We start from the raw sequence: 16,633 nt of genomic DNA on the forward strand, positions 1-16,633 counted from the left end.
GTCCGAAGGAAACACTTCTTACCCAATCGATGTGCGCTACTCACGAACTAATCAATACGCTACCGGAAGTCTACTGCGATAATAAATATTGCGGTAACCTCGTGGTATCAACTCCCTCCCAATGCGGCGAATAGATGACGAGTTCGCCACTTTCTTCCTATAGTCATATGAAAGGTCACTGCCTTTCTAGACTCACCATATCCATAGCGACATGACGTGGCAGTTAAAACGGATGGCTTGCACTGGGGTTCCAACCTATCTTGCGTGAAAAACTAAAGTATGCAACACTGGACGCACACGTCATCCGAGATGACGCTATACGGCGCATGGAGCGCGTCTCCGACCGGTGTGTTCAGCGCGCCCTCAAAAGTGGTCCCTCGATTTCCGCTTCATGATATCATACAAGTGTTACGTTGTTGTCTGCCACAATCCTGGTGGTGGCACAGCAACGGAGATGGATAGAGCAGATGCCTCTGCTCTATCCATCTGCCAGCGGAAACCCAAGCAGACACCCGACGTGGCGCCGCGACGTCGGCGGCGGCCCTCGCGTCTGCTCGACTTTGTCCTCTAGCGTTTCAACGGCCAACCGCCAGGATTGCGACATGGCACGACGAAACGGCATTGGCGGGATCCGATGGTAAGCACACCAGTCGAAGACGCGTTGAAGGGACCGTAAAGCCGCTCAGGTACACATGCTAATACAGCATACACAAGACAATGTGCAGACAGTAGGGAGTTTTAGGGAACCGTTTTTGGACATCCGATACGGTACGATGAGTCCTCCGGAACGAACTGCGCATGCGCTACCACAGAAGACTGGCACATGCGCACTTCGTACCGGAGGGCCCATCATACCGTATTGGATGTGCAAAAACGGTTCCCTAAAACTCCCTACTGTCTGAGGCGTGTTTCTTGCTTATATGCAACGCTCCCGTCACATTGCTCATACAAACACTGTCTGTAGGCATGTTAGGAATCATACATACATACATACTCGTGTGTAAGAAGCAAACGTGCTCCGTGTATCTGGAGACGGTGTCCGCAGATAGCCCTGTCAACATGTCCGCGGAGAACACCGCGCCTTTTGTACGACGGTCAAGCGGCGAGAACGCGGCCTATGCGGAGGGCAAGTTCGTCTGCTTCTTGCGCAAGGGGTAGCGGTGACGTCACAACGCCGAGCCCTGATTGGCTGATCGCGACCCAATATCTGAGCGTCGTCTGCTCCTTTGCAACGTCGTCTGCTCGCAACGTCGTCTGCGTCTGTCTCACATTTCCTGTGACTTTGGGAAGTGCAGAGGCCAGATTCACGAAACAATCTTATCGCGAAAAATGTGCGTAAGACAAAACGTAAGAACAAATTCGTATTCACGAAACAAAATTATCGTAAGTTTTGCGCAGGTTACGACGGAATCCTACGACAGCTCTGAAGCTGTCTTACGCACTTCTTACGATCAAATCAGCAAAGCCGACAGCGTCGCGGTCGCGACGACCCACGGACGTTTATTTTTCTACGTGTTTTTCTCACGCTTCCCGACTTCAAGCAACAAGAAAAAAGTAAAGAGGTCTTGAAACAGACCACGACGAACAAGAACGCCGGATCCACAAACACCCGGGAAAAGCTCCAACGGCCACGATTCCACCGAACGCGACCAAGCGAGTTTGGCAGTTAGGTTAGGTTAGGTTAGGTTAGGTTAGGTCAGTGGCGGATGCAAGGGGGGGGGCAATGGGGGCGATCGCCCCCCCCTAAACGCCTCGCCAGGCAACCCCCCCCCCCCCCGGGGTTCTTCGTCAGCTCGAAGAAAAAACGTAAGCAATCGACGCGAGAAACAAAAGATTAAAACAGCGGTGGGTGGACGCGCCTGCTGGGCGCTTCCAAAGTGGGGTTTATCTCCGTCAAGGTCACGGTACGTCTTCCCGACAGGGACGGCGCCAGGAGCTTCGAAGTGGAGAGACAGTGGGGAGCCGCACCAAATATCATGGTCCTCGACTGCAGGCACACTTCCAAACAAGGCCAGCACGTCGAGCACGAGGGGAAAATACCTTCAACATACCTGGTCCCCTTCCTCTCTCTCTCTCTCTCTCTGTCTCCCTCTCTCTTTTTGGGGGTTGTCTGCGAAAAATTTGTGCCCTGAAAGCTCCCAAACGCAGACGTCAAGCAGCCTTCCTCAAGGGTAGCGGATTATCCTTCCTCTCTAGCGGCCGCCTTTTCATCACTTTTCGTTTGATGGTTTCTTCGTGGTTCTGGGCTTGTCTTTTGGCATGTCTTTTTTGGCTTGCTTTGAGATGCTGTCGCCCACGGGCTCACTAAAGGTGGCACGGTGTGCTCATTGCCGAGGCAAGTGCGGAGGGGACGTACCGGGAGGAGACGTTCCAGGGGGGGGGGGGGGATGCAGCTTGTACAACCAAGTGTCAAATTGCTTTTCTTCTCAACTGAGAGAGGAAGCAAATACTTTGGGTACAGTGTAGTCTGTGTCTGAGCTTCTCCTGAAGACGCTCCGGACTTCCCCACGACCTTGGCTTAAACATAAGCCCGCTTTCGTCCTCGCCTCCATCCCTCACTGAGGAACAGCGCCGCAGCGTGGTATACAGAAAGAAGCCGACGAGCGCAAGAAGGGGGAGATGTTTCCTCTAATGTGCTTCATACTGCCTGCGGTATGACTTCTCGTGGCGGGAAGCTAATAAAAGAAAGATAAACGGTACGAGCACTCTAGAGGCTGTATGCTGCTTACACGGGGTCCTCAAGCCGACGCCGTAGGCATTTATTTGTATACAATGCCGTTTCAACTTAGGGTGGCGGGACATATTTTAGGAAAGGCGCCCGCTACCCCTTGTCTCCCCTTGGCGCCGTCTTTTCCAGTTAAACGCGGCTTCTGTGGATTGACGGCAGAGCTTTCGCGCGGCTTTGCAGGAGCGAATATGTGTGTGTCGAACGGACTTGGGGAAAACGAGCCCTTTCAAAGATGCGGCTATACATAAATTAAATAGACAGTGCCTGTGCCCGTTCGAGTGAACACCGACTCCCAAACATCCATGCTGCAGTCGTGATCGGCCTTTACCCCAGTTGAGATTCGCTGACCTTACAACTGCTCTGCCTTATCATATCTCTGCACCTGTCCTCTCGACCCTGACGAATGAGCTAAATACCCAGAAACAAGTAAGTGTTCCTTTCACACAGAAAATATCCAGACAAAGTGCAATTGCATATAATTTGGAAGGATTCATTGGTGGTTTAAGGTCTTGTCTAAGTTTAAAAGTTATAGTTGCCGAACTGCAACATGCTTTCAAAAATATTCAACAATTATTCGCTTTCGTTCTCTCGAGTTGCATCCAGAACACGTGAAAACACGAGTTCGTATTGGCAATGCCGCACGTGTTGCGCTCTGGACATTCCAAATATACGGTGAACAACCAACGAACTTGCCTGGCAGCGTTCGTTTCACTCGCTGCGTCAACAGTGTTTGACGCCGCGAGCAGCGTCGAAGCCGCCGTTCCATTTTTGTCGCTTGTTTGCAACGTACTCGCTCCGCTGATTTAAGCCGCTCTTCCCGTTGCCGCCGCAGTTGAGCACTAGCTCCAACCACAATGTCTGCCAAGGCAATGTCTTTAAGCTTCCCTAAATCGACTGCTCACGTAGTGTCGGTCTAAAACCCAAATTTCAGAAAGGATAGTGTCACCACAATTTTCGAGATACTTACCTCTAGCGTGGTCACCTGAAAGGTTTTAATTCAAAGAGTTCATCCCCGACAGGTAAACCGATACAAAAGCTCTCAAGATCTATATTATGTTATCAGAGTTTAGTAAAAATGATAACTCCACAAAAAATATAAACACTCCCCCTCTCTCTCCCCCCCCCCCCCCCCGCCGTCTTACACCGAGGAACCGCCCCCCCCCCTAAAATGGAGGTCTGGATCCGCCCCTGGGTTAGGTTAGGTTAGGTTAGTGTGAAGTGAGTGAAGGCGGTTAGTGTCCGCGACTCGGCGACCGTCTGCCCACGACCGGCTGGCGTGCTGAATGGAACATGCCCGCGCGACCCTTGTGAACCCTTCCCGTATTATACTTTGATCGCTGACCTCAATTTTAGATTAAGAGGTCAATTTCTTCCTCTTGTTATCTCCTTGTTTCCCGAGGCAACGGTGACTCTCGCCGGTGAGAAAGCGGTCAATCTCCGACAGACGCAGGAAAGGTAAAGCAGCCATCGCTCTGACTAGCAGACGTAAAGCAGACGACGTTAACTGCGCCAACCCGCCGACGCCGTTAAACAGTGAGGGGTCTCGCCGCACACGAAAGGAGGGAAAAAATATTTGGGAGGGAACTTGCGGACACTAACCACCTTCACTCTCGGTTCTTAGCAAACAAACCTCGGCGCCTCGGGAAACCTCGCCAGTGAGTCCTTTGACTTCCCTCCTTGATGCGCGTCTGCTAGTTGTTAGACAAAAACAACGTACCGCTCGATTTATTTCGTCTGCCCTCTCTGAAAGGCGAAGTCGAGTTCGCTCGTAAAGACCTGCACTTCCGAAAGTCGCAGGAAAGGTAAGACAGACGCAGACGACGTTGCGAGCAGACGACGCTGCAAAGGAGCAGACGACGCTCAGATAGGGGGTCGCGATCAGCCAATCAGGGCTCGGCGTTCGGACATCACCGCTACTTCCTTTCTCATACGCAGAAGACGAAAATGAGCCCACTTGCGAGGCGTATAGAGAAACACACGACTCACTGTGGACTCCGACGAAAGCCGCCGGGTGGATGAACGCCAGGCCGTTCCTCTCCAAGTCCAGGGACACGAGGGTGCCCAGCCCGGAGAAGGCGCCTTCCGGCAGTTCGACGATGCGGTTGTCGGCCAGGTTGAGGATGTCCAGCGCGCTGCCCACCAGCGGGAACCGGTCCGGGGACAGCTCCGAGATGCGGTTCTCGTGCAGGAGCAGCTGCTGGAGCACTGAGATGCTCTGCAGGGACTCCGACGGGACCTGCCGCCACCAAAGGAATTTGGCGATGTGTGGAGGCTATTGGTCGAACTTTATACGCTCCATCGTTGTCGAAACACAGTCCCTAAAGCGAGGTTTGGATGCTCTTCTACGAACGGGCTATATACTAACACCACCTATATACGGCAAGGAAGTGTTCGAAAAATGCGTCTTTGGCACATTGGACCGCGGACCAATTAAAGGGTAACACATAGAGATCGCCCAGGAACAATCTTGATGTCAAAAAGGTGTTAAAATCGCTCTCTTTATTCTCTCCCCTGCAGCTCTCTTCCTCCGCAGTTTCTCCTCTGACTGAGCTGGCGTGTAGCAATAATAAGCGAGCGTGGTCACCTGCGAGAGCACGTTTCCACCGAGGTTGAGGCGCGTGAGGTTCCCTCCGACGCCCTGGAAGGCCATGGGGTCCAGGCTGACGATGCGGTTCCCGAAGAGCGAGAGCCTCAGCAGGGACACGAGGCCCCGGAAGGCCCACGCCTGCACCGCCTGGATGCGGTTGTAGCTCAAGTTGAGCGTCACCAGCGCCGTCAGCGCCTGCAGGGCTTCCGTCGGTACCTGGGTAGAGGAACAAGCAGGAGAGACGCGCCCGTCCGTCATGGCCCTGGAGTCAACTATGCGGAGCACACGTTTGTCTGCTTCTTGGGCGGGGAATGCAGTGATATCACAACTCCAGCCTCTGATTGGCTCCGATTGGAAAGATAGTGGGAAGACCTCGATGCTACCTGTCTTGAGGTTTTACCCATTATCTTTCCAATCGGAGCCAATCAGAGCTCGCAGTTCTGACGTCACCGCAACCGCTGTGCAAGAAGCAGACGAACTTGCGCTGCGTATAGACCTTTGCAAAAATCGCCTTCTGTACGCTGCCATCTTTGTCTGCTGGGCTTTGGAACGCCTTCTGAGCATGCGCTGTTCCTCTGTTCTGCGGCATATCAGGCACTGCGCATGCGTTCACAGCTCAGTGACTCAGCATTTTTCGCCCGGGTGATAAGCGATGGAAATGTCTATACGGTCCGTGAGAGAACAATAGGGGGCGCTTCGAAAAACGGACGTAGTGCGCCACTATCGGAGGAGCTGGCGTTCGACGGTGAGACGCGTCTAGCAGCCTGCGGCACCCTTTCGCGTGCGATGCAGTGGTGGCAGAAGTGCTTACTGACGAAACTTTGGTTATTCGAGCCGACATGTTGAGGGTGGCGTTGCATGAGGCCTGGGGCAGACCTGTTAATGCTCATCTAGCTGCTACCCGCTTCTTATATATACCAGGAAATACATATAAACATTTTCAATAAATCACAATACACGCTGTCATCCGACAATCATTCCCGTCTTCGACAAGGCGCAGCCACTTTACTCTTTCACAAAATCGCACGAGTGATTGATATCCTGAAATGAGTATACCACGAATCCATTGAATTCAGTGCGGGGAATAGAAATTTAGATGATGTAAATCGTGATTTATTCCACACCAATTTCAATATGGTGATTTTCCCTCAAAAACACATGTCTCAGAAAAAAAAAATCATTTTCTCTATTAAAAAAAAGAAAAAAAAAAAAGAAAACGGAGACGACGAACAAAGAAGGCGGCGAACACAAAACGTTTTGTGTTTGTCCCCTTCTTCGTCCGTCGTCTCCGTTTTATTTTTCCAAATATGTGTAGCATCAACCAGCTCACCTCTTTACTTATTCTTTCTTCAAATCCTTTGCACAAAATTAGTCCTAAAATACTTTTTAATTTATTGTTTCTGTCTGTAATATGATGGTGTCCTTGCCTATTTATTTAGTTTTTAATAAGAAAAATTCCGTCAAATATAAAAAAAAATTATAGCAAGCTGAACACGAACGCAAAAATCAATTTCCCGTGTTTAGAGAAAAACAAAACACTAATGGAAACCAGACAGCTATTTTTTAGGTAAAATGTTGCTATATATATATATATATATATATGTTATATTTTAGCAAACTTAGAAGAAATTTATTGTAATTTTTAAAGTATGATTTCTATTTTTTATTTTTTTGGGGGCTGTATGAATTATTTTTCATTAATTTTATCAAAAACAATTCCAGCGTTTTGTTTTTTATGTGCCAAAAACGCGATTTCAACGTCCGAAAGGCTCATCAAAAAAGAAAGCAGTGTTAAACTTTCAGACTCAAACGTCAATTTTCTAGCGATTTCGAGTTTCATCGTACTTTTCCTTAGATTCACTTCTTTCACTTTGTGCACCATCCTAATATTTCTTCAGGAAGTACAAACTGCATGCGATACTGGTCCGGAAATATCATAGACATACAGGATAGTGACGAAACGTATTTTTAGTGCAAGCGCAAACCCACGAGCAGGGATGGGCAGTATTTCAAATACAGGTATTTGAAATACGTATTTCAGATACTTTGTGTATTTTGCATTTGTATTTAATTACAAATTGGGTAATGTATTTGACGTGTGTATTTAAATACTAAAACGTGGGTATTTCAAATACAATTGTAATTAAATGCACTTTTCTGGGCGAAAATACATCCCTCAAATTTATTGTCACTGTCCAGAGCAGGAAGAAAACTACGTTCTGCACCAAATGCAGTGTCTCTCAATCAAGCACAAGCGTTTAGTGACTTTCTGATTACGGTGCTAGTCCAGGGCAAGAAAACTGACGAAATCGACGTTCATAGGCAGACTGGCTAAATAAGTGCCTGTGACAACTTGTGATGCTTTGCAGCCTGATTTCTACCCATATGTTTTCCTGGAACATTCTAAATGCGCGGGTCATCCAGATTTTCGTAACTGGTGCGAGTTGCAACAATAAAAAATCTCTAGCTATACTTCGTTTCACCTTAAGTTGTACCGCAGCGAAGGCTAGAAGCGCGAGCTCATAGCGTTGACAGCTGCCCTTGGTGCACGAGAGCTTGTGCCGCCGAGATGTGCCCCAGAGCAAGGAGCTCGCGCTTGTAGCCTTTCCTGCGGTACATCATAAGGTGAAACAGCGTATAGTGCTGCGCGTCTTGGTTGTCTCGGTTCTTTCTTGGTCTATACCAAAATGTAATCGACAAAAAAAGCTGCTTGAAGCTCTGTACTTTTTTCACCTATTACGTCCCAGCTGATTACATTTTTTGTGATTATATTTCTATTATGTTACTAGAGCCTGGCACACTAACTCCCGAGTGTGCGATGCAAAATTAAAATGAGATACCCAGAAACCCGATGTAGGTGCCCTGAAGTCACTGACGCAAATTTTAAGGAATGTATTTGGAAAAGTATTTGGAGGAGACCAAATACATTTGGTTGTATTTGTATCTTGTAGTTAAATGCTTTTCTGGAAATGTAATTAGATTTGTAATTAAATACATTTTTGACGAAGTATCTTGTATTTGTATTTCGATACATATTTGCTTGTATTTTGCCCATCCCTGCCCACGAGCGTTGCGAGAGTGGAATGATATTCCAGTCCGTCCCATTAATGCTAAAACATACAGGCGTTACTGGCACAAAAACAAACACAGCGCGCGAAGCGGCTGTATAGACTATGTCAGGCGTGTTGATGCAGTGGCAAACATAATAGAGCGACCAAACTTCTTGCTTCGTACAGCACGGGTCCATCGTTGTCGCTACTCCAAAAAACAAACAACGGCAAGCTAAAAAAAAAACACAAAAAAAACAATGAATTTGTGTTTTTACGAGACACAACGCGTTACCATTGGGGCACTTAATGACACCGCAGTTCATAGTGTCAACCCAGCGCACCCGGGCCGCTCCGACTTCAATGGTTACTAATGAATGCGACGTTTCCTTTCGCAAGGGGTACTCACAGCCGACCTTCGGTGACAGCCGCGCGGCGACGGGTCGGTCGCCTCGCGCGGGGTGTGTATAGGACCTTTCGTAGACACGCTTGCTCCGTCAGTGAAATTGCACTGAAACGCGTCATTGACGGGTGTGTTTGGCGCTCAATGCACTGTTTCCCAAATATCAACAAAATACGCAAGTCACAGAAGCCGCCAAGAAACACTTTCAACCGTCACAACGTCATAGGCGGCGTTTACATAGATGCGACAGTGGCGCATCGAATTCAGAGGGCACCAATGACAGTTGCCCAGTATTCCTCCTTTTTCCTCTTCTACCGAATCACGATTGATACATCTCGATTAGATGCGCTACGGTCGCATCGGTGTACCCGCCACTTTAGCAACTGGCTACGTTTACATGGGTGCGACGCGTCGAACTTAAAGGGAACCAATGACACACTCCCAGTCTACCTGCTTCTTCCTCTTCCACCCGATCACTATCGCCATGTCTGGATTCGATGTGCTACGGTCGCATTCGGGGACCCGCGGCTTCTGACAGCTTACGAAACGTTGTAGGTGGCTCAATATTTATTAATTTATTTATTTATAGTACATCCCCCAAGCGCCGAAGCACTGTAAAAAGAAAAGAAAAACAAAAGAAAAATGGCAAAACAAACAAATGTGGCGAGAAATACAAAACAATGCACTCTGATTAGCAAAAATTGAAAGCAACATCTGTTACGAACAAAATAAACAAAAGCAAATGGTTCATATTGGCTTATCACACAGAAATGTAGACAGAGATTTACGAAAAAGAAAATATTCGGGTATGTTGCGGTATCTGCTGGAAGGTGGTTCCAGTCTTTTGTCGTATGAGGGATATATGAATAAAAAATGGTGTTCGCCTTGGCAACGTTTTAATTGAACTTTATTCTGATAGTGCACACGGGAAGAGTAATAGTTAAGCTATGTAAAGAAATGGTATTGAAAAGACTGATGATAATACGCTTTATAAAACAAGCAAAGTAAAAAACAAACAAAAAAAAAACCTTTCTACAGAATGACAAGCAGGGTAACAACACAGTGGACTTTATTGATGACATGCTGGTTTTTCGGTTATAATCAGACAGAATGAAATGAACGGCGTTATCTTGAACTAGTTCGAGAGTTTTACGTAGAACGGCGTGGCTAGGATCCCAAATGGAGGCTGCGTATTCTAATTTCGACCGTACAACAGTGCTATAAAGAAGAAGTTTTAAGTTAACTGGGGCCGTCATGCAGTTCCCTCGTAGGTATCCTAACATGAGGTTAGCTTTGGCGATTATTATACAGACATGAGGTTTCCAGGTTAAAGTCGATAATATACTAACACCTGGATAACGGTATCAGTTCACAGATTCAAGTTGAATGTCGGTCAGTCTATATATGCTGAAGTGCGTGCGCCTTGCCGGGAAACCGTACATTAGTTTGCATTTGTTAGGGTTTAGTCAGAGCCGTATATTGGGAGACTTTGGCCAGTGGGTGTGGCGACGGAGGCGCCGGAGAGGAGAAAAGTAAATGAAAGGAGGGAGAGCGCCGAAGGAGCGAGAGAGAAAGAAAGGAGCAGAGAGGAAACGGCCGCCATTTTTTAGCAACGCTGTCGGAGACTGGCCGGAGAAGAGCACTGCTGAGGCTACGCGTCGTCTGCTACGGGCCGGCTTCTTTTTCGCCTGAATAAAAGTTTGTGGCCATACGCCGAAAAATCTTCATTTATTAGATTTTTAACCCACCGAGGAATAACAGAATGTCATTTTCTTGCCACAGCCAGCGATATAAAAGGCAATAATCGAGATTTAGATGCCGATCCCACGCATTCCGCCGGGAGAATCATCGAAGATGGCGGCCCTCCCCACTCAGGTGGGAGCAGCCGGGAGTTCACGCGCATGCGCTCCTGCCTCTCGCTCTACGCCGCGTGCTGATTGGCTCACTTGGGAGGAGAGCGTTACGCCGGCGAGAACATTAGACTGACCAAACTCTCCCCATATACGACTCTGGTTTTAGTACCATACGCCATTTTTTGCAAAAAAAAAAATTATAATAATTAATTCAGACTGGAAAAGACGTTCATCGTCATCATTATGAACTGTCCGCTAAATTACATAATCATACGCGTATAAATGCATGAGGAAGAAACGCAACTTGGTAAATCATTGATGAATACTAGAAAAAGAAACGGGCCTAATATCGAACCTTGGGATACGCCTAGTACCAGATCAGACAGGGAAGAAATATTCCCATTTAGAGTTACATATTGAGAGCGATTTGTAAAAGAGCATTCCGGTCAGGTTAACAAATTAGGATATAGGTTTAATGAAGAAAGTGTAAGCATTAGTAACCTATGATTAACTGTGACAAATGCTTTAGAGAAATCGAGAAAAATGCAGTCAGCCTGATGGTTTTTGTCCAGGTGAGCTTGCAACGAATGGGTGCAAGGAAGCAGCTGCGTTTCACAAGAAAATGAGCGACACAAACTATGTTGAGCAGGAGCGAAAAACAAATTGATTCTAGGTAATTACAAACAGTATGGGCTCCATGATTTTACAGGGAATACTTATTAGTGACATAGATGAATAATTTAATGGGGAATGCTTGTTCCTGGACTTATGCAGTGGAACCACCTTCGCAGTTTTCCATTCCATTTAGTTCGTGTCACGCCCAAGAGATTGCTGGAAACGTTTGGCCAAACAAATGTATGAGTACATTTTAGTTTTTCTTAGGAATTTTGAGGTGATATTACCTCTTCCACATGACGATATTACTTTCAAAGAATCAATCAACTTTACAATTCTAGTAGGCTACATAGCAATCAGAAACATCGGATTAAACTCACAACGTGGAACGTCATAAAGTACACTTCTATCACCCACAAAGAACTATTGAAAAAAAAAAAACATTATTAGACACTGGTCGATATTCTGCCGGCGGGATTAGCGCACCGCACTTAGTGTGAAGAGATATCAAGCCGTCTTCATTCACATTAACAGTCTCCCCCCCCCCCCCCCCCCCCCCCTGAAACAAAAAATCTTGGCTATGTGCCTGATCGTAGATGATCTACGATCTGCCATGCCTTGTGAGGATATTGCATTATTTACCACCGTTGTTGGAGTGGTCGTAAAGATCTAAATTCTGTATGACCGCTCCAACAACGGTTGTAAATAATTAAGTATTCTCACGGGGCATGGCAGATGAGCATACTTTGGATCCAATGACTCATAAACGAAAAAAAAAAAAAAAGCTGTGCCTGGTCAGAAAGCTCTCATGCCACACAACATCCTCACGCCCACATTTCGAAAAAAACACCGCAGCTCCCAACGCCTGTCTGCATCCCAACGCGTCATGGCGTTCACACTGCACACCCCCAGCATTGGTGCAATGAACAGCCCCGAGCGGAGACGTGCTCATCTCAAAGACTATGCATATAATACTCGCATTCTCGACGTGACCACCGAACCCGAATTCATCCAGCATCATAATCTCCCGCATTTTTTTTTTTCCGGTGTTTGCAACCAAATACACGACGAGCACAATTATCCATCCGCTCCACACGGCGATAACTTAACGACATCAAAAGCGCCAGAAGAGAAATGAAGTACCGAAACAACGCTAGCACTTTTGAAACTACGTCACTATGTGACCACGTAGCTACGTGGTTGCGAATGGGTTCACACGAGGAGGGTTTAAATGACAACGGCTTCAAACGAGACAGGTACAAATGAGATTGGGTTGAAACGCCAAAGGTTAAAACTCGAAGGGCATTTTGCAAACGAGTTCAAACGGGAAGGGATCGAATGAGAATGGGTTCAAGCAAGACGGATATAAATGAGAAAGCGTTAAACGCGAAAAGTTAAACGCGAAGGGTGTTTTGCGAATGGGTTCAAACGTGAAGGGTTCAAATCACAATGGGTTGTTTCGAGATACACCCTGCAGAAACAGCCTTTCTATAAGAAAAATTCGATATTTCTGCGCAAGCAGCCTATATATCTCCAGCTTTGTCCGTTGCCGGCATTTGTGTTACGCGCAAGTTTAAACGACATCAGGACGGTAAACCACGCGCGGAAGTCCACCATTTCGCGGATGGTCGCGGATAATTGTTTTTTACGGTATATCCTTCCGGTTGCGGTAAGCAACACGACCCAATCCGATCAAGAAAAGTAATTGCTTCTCCTTTGTAGGGGCATACGGGCGTAGGCCGGCCCTCGCAGGAGTGATCGTATAGAACAGATTGGTAATGCTATTTGCGAGGAGATAAAACTTTTTCATTGTCCTCATCATCACCACAAACAATCGCTGCGTGGCAAACAACGCCGACGCGAGCTAGCACTCGCCTAGCGTGTCACTGCATCGTGTTCGTTCTCGCTGTATATTTGTTTGCACCGATAAGGTGGGCACTTGCTACGTACTGTAGTGCTCGAAGCATGCTTTCGAACCGGGTATTAGTTTTTATCGGTTTCCTGTCGGCAGAAAATTTCGATCGTCGGCTCTAGAGCAACGCTGCACGCGATGACATGGTCGCAGTCCAGCACGTCCTCTACTTGAATGAGGCACCGCGCTTGCTTTTGCCGATGAGGTCCATGATTGTCGTGAGGGACAGGGTAACTGAAAAGTGAAGCGCGTGTTTTGTGAATCATTAAAATGAAAAGAAAACACGGACGCCGTGCCGGCTACGCACGATCCAGTGCGCGCAGCCGATACGACGCGGCTGGCCCGACATGCACGCGCACGACCACAGATGTGCTTGTTTTGCCTCTCAAGGGGACTTCGGTGGCATTGAACGCCAGAGGGAATTAGATTCCTTCAATTTAGATACGTTTAGGAGAAAAGAATATTGTTACGAATATATACAGTCATGTCTCGTTAATATGGACGCCTCCGTTCCCCAGAAAAATCGTCCATAATGTGAATCGTCCATAATAACGAATCAAGGTCAAAAACACAAACATTAGGTAATAATTGTTAAAAAAAAGCATTGTTTATTTCGCAAAGAACGAGGAGATATGAGTTTGCACTGACGCTTTCGATCCCACTTTAGTGTCCAAAAAGCGCAACACTTCGGCCACTTGAAGTGCACGTTCTCCGTCCCCCTCCTGCTCAAGGTAGGCGATCGCTTTCTCCAAGCCACGGCGAGCTTCACATCGAGTAACGGTTGGTCTCTCTTCTTCATCGTCTGTTTCTGTCGGCGCAAAGTTTTCGACAAGGTGATGGCCGTGTTGAGCGGATTCACCCACAAGCTCCATGATCTGCTCGTCGCTCATAGGCTCCCAGCTGTTAGTCTCTTCGTCCATATCCAAGAATGCCGATGCCTCTTCATCTGGGTTTTTCTCCCCGAGTTGTCGAAGAGCTTCACGAAGGGCCGCGAGCGGAAGTTCATCCATCGGATCCTCCACCTCCATAGCAGAGCTGTTAACAAGAATACCTGCGTGACGCCAGCAGTTCACAATGGTTTGAGGCCTCACCGCGTCCCACGCCCTCTTCAGCTTTTGAAGGCACCACCTCAAGTCAACAGTTTGCGGTTCGTTGTCTTCCGCGCAAGCGATGTAGTGCCGCACAAGTTCACCTCTGTAGTGTGCCTTAACCGCGCGAATAATTCCTGCGTCCAAGGGCTGTATTTTGGCAGTCATGTTGGGTGGAAAGAACTTCAAGGTAAGGTTTTCATAGTCCGCACGAACAGAATGACATGATGCGTTATCAACCAACAAAACAGCCCTCCTCTTCTCAGCCTTCAAGAAGCGGTCGAATTTCGCCAAGAAGATTTCAAATATCTTTCCTGTCATCCATGCTTTCTTGTTGCAATTGTAAGAGCAATACATGTTCGGGTCAAATGTCTTTCCAAAACATCGTGGTCGCTCCGCTTTTGCCACGACAATGGGCTTCCACTTGTGGGTGCCGCTCGCGTTGCACAAAAATCCCACCGTGATTCTCTCTTTGCTTCGCTTGTTTCCAGCCACAGGTTCGGATGCCAGAGTCGAAGATGGGCCCAACTTGTAAAAAAAGCCAGTCTCGTCGAAGTTGTAAATATCATCTGGAGAATACTGAGCAAGAAATTCCGCAAGCTGTTTCCGAGCACTGGCAACGGCGGCTGTATCCACGCTTCCACTCTCTCCATGAATGCGGTGGCTTGAAATTCCATGCCTTCTCTTAAACCTGCTGAGCCAACCCCTTGAGTAGTTCAGGTCATGAATGTCTGCATAAAGACGTGAAGATTGCAGACATTAAAATAAAACCACTGAAGAGAGAACAGTTATTTTCACGTAGATGCGTAATTGCACAAGAACGAGCAACTAGAAAAATCATTAGAAGAAACAACATTTTTGGGGAGGAATGCGTAACATTTTGAGAAAACATTTTCAAACTCAGTGCTTAAAAAGATACGCTCAGAACTGACTTACCCATCGTTGTGCCGAACTCCTTCGCCTTTTCTTGCAGCATCTCGTCGCTGACGGCGGCCCCTCTGGAGCGCATTTCCGCAAACCAGATGTTGACGGCCTCCTCCAACTTCTCAAACTTTGGGGGTCGCTGCCGGCAGGAACTGGAGCTGGCTGTGGGAACGCTCATCCATTTCTTTGATTCTTTTAGAATTGCGTGGACTGTCGATTTTCCGAGATCAACGCCAAGGTTTTTTCCACTCCACTCTTTCACGTACTGAACAGACGCTGAAGGCGTTTCAATTTTGAATTTGCATATCTCCTTTTTCAGCTGAGCAGAAAGCTCTGTCCGTTTACGCTTAACACCTGTCATCGTCTCCACCTCCGAAATGACCGGAGAAGCGTCCAGCCTTGCCTCTTGCCTCTTATGCACAACGAATGTGATTCATCACGTATGCCAACCCGGAAGGAGATGGCATACGTTTAAGCTTGAAAGACAAGAAACAAACAAAACAAAAAAAAAAGACCACCTTCAGGCGCGCAGCTCTTATCTCAAGGGCGGAGGACAATAGTGAATTCCGGGTACAAACTGTGACCTCTACGATTCACTAACCTTTTCTTCTGTCGGGTATGTGGTCTTATAATATATATTATATATTATAAAAAATATATATTTGTTCCCCGCCTTCAAAGTAACCAGGCGGGGAACAAAAAGGCAATGGTGAATTCCGAGTAGTACACACTGGGGTCACTAATATTTTTTTTTCGTGGACACGTTTCCATATTAACGAGACAAAAATGCCTGTATTTTCCCGTTTCGTCCCCAAAATAGCCGTCCATAGTCCGGACTGCGGGTTTCTGTATTAACGGGACAGAATTGCATGGCGGGAGACCGGTCGCCGAAAATTTCGTCCATATTGCGGGGTGTCCCGATTAACGGGGTCCATATTAACGAGACATGACTGTATAACAATATATATTCGTAATTGTAATATATATGAAAAGAATATATATAACAGTATATATATTATATATATATATTACAATATTGAAGTACTTAATTTTTTGGTGAAAATTTCTCGAAACATAACAAAAAAGAAAAGAACGACGACGACATAAAAAGTGAAAGCCGTTTACAACTCCCTGTAGCGCCGAATTAGAGCGCAGCTCTTTAGGAGGAGGAGGAAAGGATACTGAAGGTCACGTGTTCTCGGGGGGGGGGGGGGGGGTCACGTGACTTCGGGGGAGGGGGTCCACGTGGGGTTGACGTGACCCCCATGTCACGTGACCCCCACGTGACCTCGGAGAGGGGTGTCACGTGACCTCGGGAGGGGGTCACTCGACCCCCCAGGTCACGTGACCCCCCAGACAAATTTTCCACTAGATTTCGCAGTGAAATTTTTCCGCTAGATTTAGCGGGGAAACTTTTGCACTAAATCTAGCGCGGAGATTTTTCCGCTAGATTTAGGGGGCAATTTACCCATTATG

At 47.2% G+C, this 16,633-nt stretch overlaps 1 protein-coding gene across 1 annotated transcript in view; it reads right to left on the reverse strand.

Moving 5' to 3' along the window:
- LOC8052214 (chondroadherin-like protein) overlaps nucleotides 1-16,633 on the reverse strand; it is a 192,470-nt gene that overhangs the window by 108,615 nt on the left and 67,222 nt on the right. The window contains exons 3-4 of the mRNA XM_042290151.1: nucleotides 5,313-5,531; nucleotides 4,715-4,964 (exon numbers count right to left, since the gene is read on the reverse strand). Coding sequence (XP_042146085.1) covers nucleotides 4,715-4,964; nucleotides 5,313-5,531 — 469 coding nt within the window. The remainder of the gene's footprint in view (nucleotides 1-4,714; nucleotides 4,965-5,312; nucleotides 5,532-16,633) is intronic.

The sequence above is a fragment of the Ixodes scapularis genome, unplaced genomic scaffold, assembly GCF_016920785.2.
Source record: "Ixodes scapularis isolate PalLabHiFi unplaced genomic scaffold, ASM1692078v2 PGA_scaffold1__304_contigs__length_218370807, whole genome shotgun sequence".
NCBI classification, from domain to species: Eukaryota; Metazoa; Arthropoda; class Arachnida; order Ixodida; family Ixodidae; genus Ixodes; species Ixodes scapularis.